General features: G+C 41.1%; 2 protein-coding genes across 2 annotated transcripts; both read right to left on the bottom strand.

Moving 5' to 3' along the window:
* Positions 1–7,917: 7,917 nt before the first annotated feature.
* LOC146983267 (SUMO-conjugating enzyme UBC9-like) lies at positions 7,918–12,037 on the bottom strand. Its single transcript, XM_085784767.1, has 7 exons — positions 11,736–12,037; positions 11,348–11,433; positions 11,088–11,171; positions 9,975–10,047; positions 9,399–9,508; positions 9,092–9,171; positions 7,918–8,164 (listed from the first exon to the last, which is right to left on the bottom strand). The coding sequence occupies exons 2-7, from the start codon at positions 11,411–11,413 to the stop codon at positions 8,101–8,103; spliced, it is 477 nt and encodes a 158-aa protein (XP_085640893.1). The 5' UTR covers positions 11,414–11,433; positions 11,736–12,037; the 3' UTR covers positions 7,918–8,100.
* Positions 12,038–13,450: 1,413 nt separating this feature from the next.
* Positions 13,451–15,322, bottom strand: LOC146983266 (3-mercaptopyruvate sulfurtransferase-like). Its single transcript, XM_085784765.1, has 2 exons — positions 14,727–15,322; positions 13,451–14,211 (listed from the first exon to the last, which is right to left on the bottom strand). Exons 1-2 carry the CDS (start codon positions 15,313–15,315, stop codon positions 13,913–13,915), a joined length of 888 nt encoding a protein of 295 aa, XP_085640891.1. The 5' UTR covers positions 15,316–15,322; the 3' UTR covers positions 13,451–13,912.
* Positions 15,323–15,424: the final 102 nt, after the last annotated feature.

Raw genomic sequence — 15,424 nt, 5'->3', positions numbered from 1 at the left:
TCATTCTCACCCTGCTTTCTTCTTTTAAATGCCCAGTGACATTTTCCACTTGTAACCACAGCCCATGTCTGGGGCTTGACAGGAAGCCTGTTGAAGCTGTGAGTGGCTGTATGAGAGAGAGAGAGAGAGAGACAGAGAGAGATGGACCGGGGTGGGGAGGAGGGGGGACTGAGCGGGGGCTTCTCAGCACAGCGCCTCCCTCCTGCTCACCACCACCACCGACAGCAGCAGCAGCAGCTATACCTGGACCCTGTCACGGCTTTAAACGTAATAATTGTACTGAAAACAAGAAATACAAAGCAACACCACATCCTGTTTCAATCACAACGTAAAGTGGGTTGTATAAAGGGAAACTTGTGAGTTGTTCTATGAAGTGGTTTATATCAATGAAACTCTGCTTAAACTGCAGATTCGAAGAGGATTAAAGAGGCTAAAGCGACCAGATTTAGAACCATGGGCTTATTTAAGATGCAAACAATCACACAAGAAAAAAGTTGTACAGCGTCGAAACCACCGCTGTTACAGCCGCAACCGCTGCAGAGTAGACACTACTGTATGTATACTACCCAGTGCTTTTATAGAGGAAAGACAGCTGAAAGTTTAGCAGCCGTCTGTTCCTCGCTAAAAAGGTCATTGAACATTTGATTCCTTTAGACACAGGCCTCAGAAGATTTCCTCTCATTGTCAGAGAGATTGTCCGTCCCTTAATAAGCAACTAAAAACTCATCTGTTCAGCCATTTAGGTGTCGAACAAGTGTTATTCACCAGTTTCATTCATTTGATTCTGTGGTTTTTATTTGTGAAAAGCGTTAGATACATAATCATAGTAAGCTTGTTAGACCTCAAATTTAAGACAGAGCCAGAGTAAAATTCCTAATATATAAGGGATTATTTGAATATTATTATGGAGATGTTTTTTTATACACTTTGTTTAATACATTTCTTTTCAACTTTTCCAAGCTAGTGGAAGTTTGTCCAAATTCAGTGGTTGAGATCTATTTAGTATTTATATTTTATATAAGGTATATAATATTCACAAATTAATATACTGAGCTTGCAATCTGAGCTGAGTTGAGAAAAAATAGTTGCGAATGTTGCAATATTTTCCAGGTCAGGGGGAGGGTCTGAGCCAAATATTAATACGGTTAAAAAGTAGATCACAACCCGTCCTGCCCACACCAGTAGTTTTTATACTGTCTCTATTGTGCTTTGTCCATGATGGTGGTGGTGGATTCTGTGGAGATTTTAATCAATTAAAATATTCCATGCAGAAGACATGTCAAACAAAATATGGCAAGTGCCGTTGATAAACATTGAACAGGGGTGAAACAGAACAAGTTTCTTCCTTGTTAAATTCAAACCTTTCTAGTTCAAGTGTAGTGTGTGAGTGCACTTAGTGTAGCAGAGTAACTTAAATTGATTATATCAGCACAAGTTTTACAATTTCTGTCATATCTGAGTATCGATCTCTATCTTAAAGTTCAATGAAAGGCTATTGTGTAACATGCATTCATGCTGCACATGCAGGTCTACAAACCACAAAGCATTCACGCATACAACGATTGTTGCAACACAATATGTTTGAACTCAGCAGTCGGCGTGTGCCTGCTTTAGGTGCTTGAGTGGGTTCAGGCCTGCAGTAGGCCAGAGGGTGATCTGCCCACCCCCCCTCCTCACTACCCCACCTCCAGTTCCGGCCGTGCGTGAGGTGTCAGCATCACCTAACTGGAGAGACGACGGCAGGGGAGGGCTGAAGTGTGCAGAGGAGGTGTGGGAGTAAGAAGAGCTCTCAGCACTTGTCAAAAGGTCAAAGTCCGCTGTGCCTGAGGCGGGAAGCTGCAACAAGACCATAGTGGTGCCTGTGCTCGACGGCAACAAGAAAACAGTCTCCATCAACAGACCGCAAAAACAAAGGGGGGTGTTCAGTTGGGTAGAGGTGAGAACAATAACAAGGGAGGGTACACTCATAGTGCAAAACCTGTCGCTCTATAAAAAAAACATGATGTAACATTCACATTTTTTTTACAGTAAATAAACTACAATATTTCTGCTAAACGAGCTCTACATCTGCTCTCTACTTAACACTGTTTATTGACACTGAATGTGTTAAAATATGTATAATTCCTGTAAGTATGGGCCAGAGCTGACTAAGCTCAGTATGCTGTCATGCACAAGGCTGCATAGTAATCTGCTTCACTATGATTCATGCACAGTCCCAACACAAGATCTTCCACTGTTGTGTGAAGACACAGAGGAAACAAAACTGTGTGCAGTCGGCCTTGCAGCTCCATGATGCTGCACAGCGCTGCTGGTAATAGCTTATTTTAATAACATGTTCAACATCTTCGATTTCCATGTCAGTCTGATGAACATTTGGTAACTGAAAGTGAAGAGTGTGCTATATGTAAAGATTAAAGAGTATGTCAGCTGTAAGTGTAGATCAGCTGGGATTACATGGCCCTGTCAGTTTAAATGCAACTTGAAACAGATGTTGTCTCCACGTCTTCTCCCCGTGTAGTGAAGGGCAGATCAGATCACTACTACAGATACACAGTATATGGGTCTGACTTGACAGGAGAAGATGCAGCTTGTGACAAAAGGCAAGTTTCAGTGGTTTCTGTTGAAACCACCTCCATTCTGTTGCCTTTACACATCACATAGTGACAAATAACCTCTCCGGCTGTTGCTAGCATTCAGCGGTTTAGGTCCTTTAAGTTTTAGTTTGAGGGATCTTCAGTGAGTTACATTTCAGACGGTGCTCATCATCTTCAGGTCAGAAAAGAGGCATCTCTTAAAGTTATGTGAATAAAGTATACTGATTATTTTTTGTCTTTACAAGTTTGAAAACATATTCATGAGCACATACAACAGATTGTCACGGCTGCACAGTAGCACCCATATGATTACAGCTTGGTTAAGCCTTAACCAAAGGGATATCACAGATACATTTTGTCTAACCAATGACCTTTCTAGTGGTATTTCATCATCAGCATAATCACTCTCTCATTTGTTATTGTCAAAAAGCGAGCATAACAACGTGTAGCTATGTTACGGTAGCAGATCACACTTTGTTTTTCTGTGTCTAAAGTAACCAAATGTGTGAATCACATGGGTGCTGCATGTGTTGTGGTCTCGGGGTAGGAAGCAGGACCTCATTTTGCGGTGCCCTTTTTTTCCATTTCCGTCAGTGTCTTGCTGCGCTTCTGGTACATGGCCTTTTTCTCTGTCCACTGGACTAAATGATGCAAATGGTGAAATAGAAAAGAAAAGAACAGAGCTGAGTGACGTAAGAAACTCATATGAAGATTGAGAAACAGGAAAAACGAAAGCACCTTTACCCATTTCATCTGTCTTGTGGCCAAACCAGAAATGGGGGGGTGTGGACCAGGCGGTCACAGGGTGGCTGACGTAGGAGTCCTGGGTGACAGATCTCCATGGGACAGGGCCACCTGAAGATGGAAGAGGGTTCAGGAGGCTGGATTTAAGGGAGGATAGAGATGTAAGTAGATGACCGGGGGTTGCTAGGTGTGCAGTAGTGTGTCATGGGGGTTGGGTTTGGGCAGACCTACTGCATACAGATGATGTGAATAATACTTATGAATAAAGATTCATATTTTGAATGACAAATGTTTACATCCTGTCAAACTGACTCGGGCAAGATCAACATATACCCACTATGTCACCTGCATGCCCCACAGACACATAATATGCCAATGCTGTATGATGTCACCGCAGCGCACAACAACACCTGCCTGAAATAAGGTATAAGAGTAAATACATAGTAAATAGCCTATGTATTTACTGTCATACTGTATATGGATCAAATATTGTGAATGTCTGAGCTGAAGTAAGGTATTCCAAGGTATTTATTTTCAGTTCTGATAATATACTGTAAAATACACAAGGACTTTTAAGGACCTATAGATGAAATAACAGTTTCAGGAAAGTTGCCTTTAATGTTTTTTTGGTGTTATTTTATAGATATTAAAGTACATTTTGAAATTAAAGCAATGCTGTTGGACATTATAAGCAACATATATGGATTAATATGGGCATATTTTTTAGTTCTAGTATTGGGCTGGTTTTTGGGCAGTTTTTATACCTGGCTGGGTGGGTTTTGTACCCTGTAACCCTGTAAAAGACTAAGGCAGGATCACAGCCGCACATTGACCTGAATGCAAACAGCAACATAGTGAAATAGCGAAAGCTAACGTGCTAACACACAGTAGGCCCATTTTAGTTTAGTTACCGTAAACTACTGGTTATATCAGACCATATTAGGCTGAATGAATGAATGAATATTTTTTTATTTCCTGTCGCCCATCCCATATGGGATTACAAGAAACATTTACTAAGGACATCAAAAAACTAGACAGTCCGTCCTGTTGGCACATACACAAACAACTTAAGACTGCTACCAACATTCATCATAGCTCTTCTTCTCACTGCCCATGCCTTTTCAAGATACGAAGAAAATGCAAATATATCAAACTGAAAAAGATGCTTTAGCTTCTCAACGTCATCCAACCACATCAATTCATTTTTTGGGTCTATCTTACTAAACAGTCTTTGTCTGACAGAGTCATAGAACGGACAGTATAACACAAAAGTGTAGTTACAAGCCCCCTCAGTGTATTTTACAGTGAGCGTTCCTTAGTTAGAGGAAGATTGAGTTGATTCTTTCCTCAGAGGTCTCATAGTCTCACATTAAGTGCCAGTCACATAGTGAGTGTGAGAAACACACTGAGCAGTGTGTAGTTGTGCACAACATTCACACACATCTGAATTATTCAGCAGGATGAGACAGGCTGTGTTTTCAGCTCAGGATTCCCCTGATTCACTGTACTGTCGTGTCCATGTGACCGCTGCTTATTGTCACTGTCATTTCAGTGGTTTATGGTCACTTTCTGTCCTCACCCTCAGTGGCTGCACCTGTGAGCAGTACGGTCCCAACTCTACATCATACACTTACTTAAACAAGGCTGTGGTACACTGACGACTGAAGAAAACTTTTTATTTCCTATAAAAAGACAAGGCTCAGGACTCTCCCTGCACCAACTGCCACCTGCATTGCTGTTAAACCGGCCTGCCCTCCCTTCCCATGAACCAGTCGGCCATCCAGTCCTCCCATTAAGCTGGCCTGCTCTGCCTGCCTCCCTTGCCTACCAGAAACTTCCTCATTCAGCTGTTGTTAACATTTCCATGTTTCCCACATTTTCTGTTATAAACTGTTTTCTTGTCTGTAACAACATCTATTGCACATCTGCCCGTCCTGGGTGAGGGATCCCTCCTCTGTTGCTCACCCTGAGGTTCCTCTGATTTTTCCCTGTTAAAAAAGGGTTTTCTATGGAGTTTTTCCTCAATCGACGTGAGGGTCTAAGGGCAGAGGATGTTGTTATGATGGGATATAAAGCCCTTTGAGACAAGCTGTTTGTAAAAACGGGCTATACAAATAAAATTGCCTCGCCTTGCAGTAAGTTGGGAGTGATACATTGAAAAGTGATGCACACACCTGGAAATATGTTGGTACGGAGACAATATCCCAGGCTGTGATAGCTGTGGAGACATGAGGAGGCTGATCCCAGATCAGCATAGCGAGGCAGGGACAGAGGTGGCACCAGAGGGCGTTCCACTGCCCGCACCTAAAACACAGCTCTGTTCAGAGGAAATCATAACCACGTAGAAAACAGAGAAATAGATGCATGTCTCACCAGCGTCTTTGTCAGCTCCGCGTCTGTTCGACCAACTGAGGTCATAACGAGCTATTAAACCACAGTGGAGACCAAGCAGAACAAAGGGTGTTAAAGGTGTTAAATTTCAAAAGAATTTTGCAAGAGACACCTGAGAGCACGACATCGGGTTTCACCACTGGACACACAGTCACAAAAAAAAAGAAAGAAAGAAAAGAAAGAAAGAAAAAAAAGGTGATATTTTAAAAATACTTAGGCAACATCCTGATACACAACAAAGTGTTGAGTGCACAGTATACACCCACTTGTTGTGCTGTGTTATTTAATCCTTCACTCTTATTGCTTCGACAAAAAGGAAAGTTTGAAAAGACGTTTAGAAATTGGTTTCACAGCTCTTAAGCAACCACTGATGATCTCACTTTATACCATCTGCAAATAAAACAGTGTGCATCATAAAAAGAAAGTACAACAAAGTACTCAGAGGTCACTTAATTAGGTACACCTGTTCAACTGCTGATTGATGCAAATATCTAATGGACCAATCACATGGTAGCAACTCATGTTAAAACTGAGCATCAGAGTGGGTAAGAAATGTGATTTAAATGCCTTTGAACGCAGCATGGCTGTTGGTGCCAGTCAGCTGGCAGCTGGATGCTCCGTCCTACCGTTTCAGAAACTGTTGATCTGTGGGGATTTTTTACACAAGCATCTCTTATGTTTACAGAGGATGGTTTGAAAAATAGAAAATGGGCAGCAACAGTAACTTAAACAACTACTACCTGTAGTCTGCAGTATAATCTCTGAACGCACAACACATGGAACCTGGAAGCAGGTGAAGACCACACACGATGCCAACTCCCGTCAGCTAATAACAGGAAACCGAGGCTATAATTTCCAGAGGCCCACAATCACACTTATACACACAAACACATCTTGATACGTTGTGTATATATTGTCAATAAAACCTACTTTACAGCCAAAATAGAAAAAGAAAGAAAGAAAAAAAAAGCAGAACAACAAATATTTTTCAGGTCTTTTATTCAACTTTATTTCACAATTTTATGCCATTTATTGTGTTTTCTGTTATAATACCACACACAAATGTCAACTGGCTAAAACAATATAAAACATAACTTCCACAATTTTTCATTATTTATATTATGTACATGCTCTCATTTACTTAGAGGCAAAAAAATCTCAGGCCTTCGCTTACTCTCAAGTGCACTTTCATCTGCCTTCCTTGCTGGTTGAGAGGCCATTCCAATGAGGATCATTCAGCTTCTGTTGGACTCGTAGGTTTAACTGTTTTTTCTTTTTTTTTTTCTTTTTACAGGAGTTCATATGAATTTTATATGAAATGGGGGATAAATGACTAAATGAATTGAGCCAAAACAAACACACAGCAACAGTTATTATTACTTTACCTATGCAACTTCTCCTCTATCTCTCAGTTGGGAAGCAGGTGACACCGGCTGATGTTTAATGTGACTCAAGTTCGTCACTGTGACCGACAAACTGTTTCATTCCCAGTTGGATTCATATAAAGGATCTTAATATTTGGTTTATCTTTGTGTCTCTGCAGTAAAGCATGAATGATGTCGGAACAAAGCCCTGACTCTACCTGCCCCGTTTCTTATCTGTGATGTGGACACTGGACAGCACCACTTCCTACTCTTCCTCTAATTGCTGCAGCTGAGCTTGTAAGTGCCAGGATCGTCTTTTTTTGTTCGTATTGTGTTGATATCTTTTCTTCTTTTTTGGGGGGGGAAACTCTGATGTGACGGTTATGTGATAGGAATGAAAGAGGGGATTGTGAGCACAAGGAAAGGAGTGACTTCCATTGTGCTTCTGATTTGTCCCAGTTTATGTCCGTATTAATGAAACACTATCTACAATATTTCTGGGGTCTGATAAAAACTGGAAGGTTATGACTAGGCAAACACTGTTCCTCTGCCACAACCCACCAACATTACACAGAGAGTGGTTTTGACGTGAAGTCTTATTTCTACAGCGCTGTCCTTACATTAGCATGATTTTACAGAATTAATGGAGGCATGAGTGAGCTCAGCAGCACTCATGACAAAAGTGGAGATATGGATTATACAAGAGTTACAAAGAGCAAAGGTCATGTTGACAGCAGAAATCTAGGATCATCAGCTATGCATCAAAATGCATAAATATTTCTGGTAGACAGTAGAATTATGATGTTTTGTTGTTTAAAAAAAAGAAATAAAGAAATAAAGAAAAGAAAAGTAAAGTAAAGAAAAACAGGCTCACTTGTCATCTGTGTAATAGTATAATACTTAAAACTGGATTCTTATTGGAGTGGTCCTTCAGGTGCCGCCTGCCTCCCGTTTGTAAGCTCCGTCAGTTCAGGCTGCTCTGGCAGGTTAAAGGCCAGCACTCCTCTCTATGTGGGGGCAAACTTCTTGGCCTGTGCCCTTACCCGCTTCTCATAGTCCATCCTGTTCTGACTGAAAGACAACAAGCAGAGAGAAAGGACATTTTAAACCCTCTTAACATCACTTAAAATTTTCCTTTTGGGGTTCAGTTTTACAGATTCCACCTCAATGAATTAAAGCAGAAGTAAGCGATATTTTTGTGTTAATATAAGTCTTAAATAGTTATATCTTCCAACAGCAATCACTTACATAGAGTGTTTGGACCGAAACACGGGTCTGTCAGTCACTCTGCTCTGCTCTGAGCCGAGGAGAAAACTTTTCTCGTATCCTACAATTTTTATCCAATGAGGAGAGAGAACGGCATGAAGGGCTGTGTGTGCAGCCAAGGGATGCCGTGAATGTGGTGACATAGGGACGAGGACTGTTATGGTGCGTTCAAGGCAGCCCGTAACTCGTGTTTTTCCGACCTGTGAAGTCGTACCAGTTCGATCTGGTACGAGTTCACGGGTCGGAAGTTACGAGTGGCCGTTATAGTGACTTTCACAGGTAAAACAGGTCGGAAAAACACAAGTGGGTTGCCTGGAACGCTACAAAGTCGTAAGTTGTGACTTGAAGCTGTAATTTACGGTTTCAAAAGCCTGCCTGGAACGCAGCATTAGCCAAAACGACCGAATCGCTTACTTCTGCTTTAAGTAGTGAAAGAACTGCAAACAATTCTTTTTTTTCTTGTGACTTCACTTCTGGTTTCTAAAGGCCTGAGATCTTTCAGAAGAGGAGAGCGTCTCTTTCCAAACATTTCAACTGACTCCTAAATCCCTTAAAAGTATCCGACTTTACTTTCTTCCAAAAAAATACACAGCAGGAGCACACTACAAATGAAAGATGCAAACTGAGTGGACATTTCGGATGCAGTTGTTGTGGAATGATATTTGTTAATTTAAAAAAACAAACAATTCATTCAGGCTTCAGCTGCAGGCAGGTCATTGGAGACACACTCACCAGTAAATTGTGTAAGCCTCTGCTTGTGCTGGGTCTTGGATGTTGGGCTCATTCAGCAGCTCCTGGATACCCAACAGGATCTGAAAGTCAATCATCATCCAGTCAGTGTGATAGTTTATCAGGTTGACTCATATTGGCTTTGCATCCATTCCTTGACACAACTCAATATTTGTCATCAGTTGTTGGTCTGTATAGTGAGAGGTTTGTACTCGCAAAACAAACAACCACAACCACATGTGAACTTATGATAAATGAGTAAATCAATTACATCCACTGCTGATGACAGTGACTGTGAGTGTGTTTGAACCTGTTTGATGGTGATGGCTGGCCTCCAGTCTTTGTCCTCCTCCAGGATGGACAGACACACAGTGCCTGATGGGTAGACATTTGGGTGGAATATGGGTGGCTCAAACTTGCCTGAGTGGCAACAATAGAGAAGAAAGTCAGAATTTTAAAGTGTGAAGAAAACTGAAACAGTAATATTGAAGTTTTCAGATGCAAAGTACAACATAGTCATTGTAGGAAACCACAATTACACAACTGTTGTTGTTAGGTGGAAGTGTAAGAGTTTTGCTTGCATGGACAACTTAAAAAAAAGAACCCAAACTTTTCCATAAGCACAAGCAGCAAATGCAGTAAATTAAAGAATATATGGCAATAACCACTTTTTTTTTTTTTTTTTTTTTTACCATTACACAAACATTCTGTCATTTTGTATTCAAGATTCACTGTATGTTGGTGACTCAACCTGGTTTAATGATCTTGTTACCAAAACTCATATTTCCTGCGTTTTTCCTCTTTTATTTTGAATAGACAGCTGCATGTAAATCTTTGCCCTTTGGTGTAAAATGAAACTATGTACTAACTGCACAACCATACTCACATTTGGGTGGTGAGGAAGGGTAGTCATCTTTGAACAGCATTCTGAGTTTGTAGAGTCCTCCCTCCCACAAAGTCTGATAAAAGGGTTAAAAGAAATAAAGACATAGGTGAATTCATCTTTTAGTTTGGTGCCACAGCACAACAAAAATTAGGACGTTATGTAACAGTTATCACACTGAAACTGAAATGCACCTTTTTGTTTTAGAAAGAAAAAGTTCTAACACCTCAGTAAAAAAAAGAAAAAAGAAACACACACGCACGAGTATTAACAATGTTCGTATACTATTTTTCTTCCAGACCTTGTTTCCAAAACCTGAACTTGTGTATCTGCCAATACAGAGACTGATCTCATATAAGCTTTACAAAAACGCATCTGTTTTACACAAACATCCCTAATATGATTGCTTTCATTGTTGTGCAGCATGGCTCAGGTTAAACGTTTGGAAAAATGAAGATGAAAACAAAGTCAGTCTTTTATTATCTAATCTGACTGTCAACTCAGAAAAAATAAAACTTTGAATAAATTAATTAGATATATTTCTGAACTACAGTAGTTATGCCAACACTGGTGTCACTGCTTGAAACTAAGTTGTGTTTTTAGTGATGGTGCTTGCTGATAACAACCACGTAAAAAATAACTGTTCCAGTATTTGTGACAGTATCAGAGGATTTTTGGCACTAGTCTAAAACTCTATTATTGTTAAGTCTATATTAACACATCATTACTTGCTAGTAGATGAATATTTTGTATTCATCTGAATTAACTATAGATGTCAAACATATGTAAAGGAATAAAAAAGTAAGATTTGCTTCTCTAATAGGATGTATTTGAAAATTGCACTAAATTACAGTTCTTGAGAAAATGCACTCACGTTTCCAGCACTGGGTCTGATCATTTTTATAAATGCACAAGACAGGTATTAAAGAATGAGCTGTAGTGCGTAACACGCAAAGTTACTTATAAACTGATAACACATTGTCCTGTAATAGGTGATAAGGTCAGCAACGCTTTAAGATTGAGTATTATCATTTATATGTCAAACATGAGACATGAATTTATCTACTATTGCTAACTTTTAATATGTGAGCGACTTTAGGCCAGAAGTTAACCTACTCCTTTCTTTCCTGGAATGGCACACTCCCAGTTCATCAGATTCATGGTCCCATCAGGATTTTTGGTCGGCACAGCAACAAAACCCTGCGAGGTTTAACATGAAACACAAAACATGAGTGAAAGATGTCTGTCGCACTTCACTGAGTTATTCTCCATTTTGTATCAGACTCTACAATTGGCAACAATAAATCTATGAACTCTCGTAAACGGGGGACATAATGTTGACACAGCGTGATAATCATCCCGCAGCTGCTGCTTACAAATGGGTGGTCTTTCCTCCAGGCTTTGCGCTCCTGGGACAGTCTGCTAAGAGCGATGCCAGACATTGTTGCTCATCAACGCCTCCCTGTGGAAAAACAACCAAAAACAAATTAATTATTCAATTCAGCCTGTCAACAATCTAATGACGCGGTCACGACTGATTCTACTGAAAATATACAACACATGGTAACAATTTTATTCTCTCAACACTTATATTGATTGATGTTTTTTAGTTCCCACTGGAGTCCAGGTGAAAGGATATGGTTAATTTAGCTTCTACAATACACTGCTCAGGACGCAACACAGAAACATAGCAAACCGCCCACTGGCAGAAACTCACTAACACTAGCTCCAGTGTCAAACAATAATCTTTTTAGCGGGACTTACCTCTTATTTTATTTGGCTAAAAAGCAGAATCACGTCGGTCTGAGGACTAGCTTGTTCGCTTCGCTAGCGCTAACGTTACGGCCGACAAAACACACCCTTCGACGTTCAAAGACAAAACCACAGGACCAGTTAGGGCGTAAATGACCAAACCGAGTGAAGCCTCTACTTTATCAACATTCCCCAAACACGTTTGTCGAAATATATTTGTGCTACTTTTCAAGATTTACCACAGTTGTGTAAAACAATGTGACTCGTTTCGTTTCGGCAGCTAGCCTATCACAGAAAAGGACCCCAATTTGTTTATTTCGTTAGGACCTTCAGGCAGTTGACGGGACATCCGAGTGACATACGTCAGAGGCGGGCGGCCATCTTGGTTGTGGCATTTGTGCTGCGAAGCTCAGGGCCAGTCGGGTGATGGAATCACTTTTGATTCATGTCCTCTAAAAAAAAACTGTAAATATGCAAGTGTGCTAACTAAAGTCAATTTTAAAATAGGACCAGAATTAGGCCACGTTTTAAAGTCAGATAAAGTCTGCCTAAACAGCTGTCATAAACTGAAAATAAATGGGCCTACAGCTGTTGTATCTTAAACACCTCGCTGCACATGTATGTAGGCCTATCCACAGCCTTAGTAGTCTATCTCCACCATTCACTGCTTTTGCAGTGCAATATTTACTTTGTTAATCAATATACTGGAACAAAACTACATTGGGTGATTGTTCTGATTATTAATGTTTTATATGATCACAATATGATGAGCTGGTGCTATCTGTAGGTGAGGTCAGAGGCCTAATAGACACTAATGAAATGTTGTCAATAACAGAATGGGGGGTTTGATTGAAATGTGAAGCTGTGCAGACCACTGCGCATACAGCTGACACAATCCAGCTCCAAAATAAATGTTCAAAATGAGTTGTTCGTTCTGTTCTGCCCAGTTTGCATTCCCAACATGGACCATAGATAAAACAAGTAATAACTCATTATATTTGACAGTTTTAAGATGGCAGTGTCATTACTGCTCCTGGAGAATGACGTAAGTGCACCATTTCCAATGCGATCTTCAAGCCACACTCAAAATGGGAGCCCTGTTAAGGAATTTATAAATTCCTCATCACATCAGTGGCCATATAAACACAGCACATAGAAGGTCTTCATTTTGTGTTGTATTAACATGACGTAACAAAAGCTTAAATATAGGCCTATTAACAATTTTCTTTGGAGATCGGGCATCTTGCCAGACACCTCGAATCCAGAAGGAACAGGACTGAACTGGTTTTGATTTCCTCCACGTCAGCAATCCTTTTTTTTCTTTTCTTTTTTTCTTTTCAATACAGGGTGTGTAGTCTCTGTGAAGAAACTATTATTTGCTTATTCTTTAAAATTTACTTGTACTTTTTTTTTCTTACATTTTTGTTACATGTAACTTTGCAGGATTAAAGAATTATATGAAGGGATAATACAGTCACAAATCATGTAGACTTTCAAATAATCAGCATGAGCCTGAATCTTACAGGCTGTAGGAGAAACGTAGCTGATCAATATTTTTTCCATCTATAGAATTTTGCCTTGCTATTCACAGCTATTTTAAGAAAGTTAAATATTTACTTTTCTGGTTACTTAGTACGGAGTTTTCCCCTCAATGTGTGGTCAGTTTTAAAAAAGGAAACAGTTTGAAGGTCAACCTGTTGCATAAGAAAACAAGAACCTCAAACATCCATTTATTGTAACGTTTATAAAAGAATACAGTATATCCACATGTTATTCTCCTATAAGCAAAGTGCTTTAGAATCAGACTCCTGACACATTTCTAGTGAGATAATCAAAAACTGTGCAACAAGTGTCAAATTTTCAGCAAACAAATTAAACCTGTTATTTTAAGACAGTTTCTTAAACATCTTCACTCTAATGAAAATTAGAATAATTTGCATAATGGCGGGAGGTTTACATTAAAGGTTTCTGACAGCTGGTGAAACTTGCATCTGTTATGTTAGTAACTACAAGCTCACAGTAGCTACACAGCCTTCTATAGGGTTAAGTGCCTCCTCAGTATTTGTAGATTACATTGTAACAATCTTGCTCTGCCACACTGATTGGCAGCAAACACACAGCTTTCCCATGTAAATTAAACTTCACATTCTTGTTTCCAGTAGTCCACTGTCTCCCCTCTTTTGCCTTGTTCACACCTTCTTTCCCTCTCCCTCTGAGATGATGTGCTCTGGAGATGCCCTTTTAAACCATTCTGACCAGGAGCCGTCATAAACGCACACCTCAGAGTGGCCGAGCAGGTGAGCAGCCAGGACAACATGACATGCTGTGACGCCGGACCCACATGTGGTCCACAGCGGCTGCTCCAGGTTCACTCCTGCCTCTGTGAACAGCTTGGACAGGCCCTCGAGTGGCAGCTCCTTCCCAGAGGCGTCCATGAAAGTAGTGAAAGGCATGCTGATTGCACCGGGGAAATGGCCCGGCAGTGTATCTGGGTGGAGGAGAAATATCATAAAATATCAATAAGTCTGACAGAAACTTTTCTGTTTTTAAGTCAGTGCACAAACTTTTTTCTTGCAGAGCTTACAGCCACATTGGCCCTCAGCAGGGGGATTGTGTGTATCCTATGCATCATGAAATTCAGCTGAGAGCTCAGAGGGAAATTGTTGACTGAATATATGGGCAGGCATATGAACTGGCTACTTTTACATGGTAAACCAGTAAGTTATTTATTGTGTCAGATTGTGATCATAGATAGACCATAAAATCTCAACATCATCATATTATAACTTTCTTTCATGAAGTAGCCTGTTTGTAGTAGGCCTAGGCCTAGTGAAATGAATAGGCTATTTCCTACAGTAGGCCTTCCTTCATTTGCTAAAACAATAAAATAAAATGTTGCAACAGCCAAATTTTCTAAAGTTTCACTATGTTTTGCTGAGGAAAAGTAGCCTATAGACTTTAGATGATCAAAACTGTGGCTCTGTTCAGGCTGTTCCTCATCACCTTCTCTGGGCTCCGGTTCAGTCCCCCTGAACCTGCCCGCAGACCTGGCGTCCACCACCTGGACCTGCCCGGTTCTGATGTTGTCCAGCACGTCTTCATAGCTCTTCACCCACGACTGGTTCGGAGCCACCTTGAAGTCTCTGCGCTCCGGTTTGCGGTGCTCTGCCGTCAGCTGGTGGCCGTCCGCCTGCCAGTTCTTCATGCCGCCGTCCAGCACCGACACCAGGCTGTGTCCGAACAGCCGGAACATCCACCACAGCCGCGGCGCGCTGTACGAGCCGAAGTCGCTGGTGTCGTAGACGACGACGTGCGTGTCGTTGCCGATGCCCAGGTCTCCTACATACTGGGAGAAGTGGCTGGGAGTCGGCAGCATGTGATCCAGACCTGAGCTGTGGTCAGAGCACTCGTCTATGTCAAAGAACGAGGAGCCCGGGATGTGCTTCTGCACGAACTCGGCTCTCGGGTCTCGTTTGGTTTTCGGTAGATACCATGACGTGTCGAGGACGCGCAGCTTGGGTCCGACGAGGTTGTTTCTGATGGCCTCTGCCAGCCACTGTCCGGACACCAAAGCCCGAGTCTGCGCCGCCATGACAAGGAAGGCACTGAAGTACCAGCTCCCACCGCTAGAGTGAAACTGTGTACTGCAGGACAACCTTCACCTGCTCAGCTACAGAGCACCAAACTGACACTAGAGATCA

The sequence above is a fragment of the Trachurus japonicus genome, chromosome 8 (genome assembly GCF_045865225.1).
Source record: "Trachurus japonicus isolate A0001 chromosome 8, Traja_1.0".
Classification (NCBI taxonomy): domain Eukaryota; kingdom Metazoa; phylum Chordata; class Actinopteri; order Carangiformes; family Carangidae; genus Trachurus; species Trachurus japonicus.
This window is presented reverse-complemented; position numbering and strand designations above follow the sequence as displayed.

Excerpts from the sequence above, each read along its gene's own strand:
- LOC146983266 (XM_085784765.1), bottom strand. The coding sequence starts at position 15,315 with ATGGCGGCGCAGACTCGGGCTTTGGTGTCCGGACAGTGGCTGGCAGAG. Across the intron at positions 14,212-14,726 it reads TGAACCGGAGCCCAGAGAAG|ATACACTGCCGGGCCATTTC; the intron begins GTGATGAGGAAC and ends TCCTCCACCCAG.
- LOC146983267 (XM_085784767.1), bottom strand. The coding sequence starts at position 11,413 with ATGTCTGGCATCGCTCTTAGCAGACTGTCCCAGGAGCGCAAAGCCTGG. Across the intron at positions 10,048-11,087 it reads CCATTCCAGGAAAGAAAGGA|ACTTTGTGGGAGGGAGGACT; the intron begins GTAGGTTAACTT and ends CCCTTTTATCAG. Across the intron at positions 8,165-9,091 it reads GAGGCTTACACAATTTACTG|TCAGAACAGGATGGACTATG; the intron begins GTGAGTGTGTCT and ends GTTGTCTTTCAG.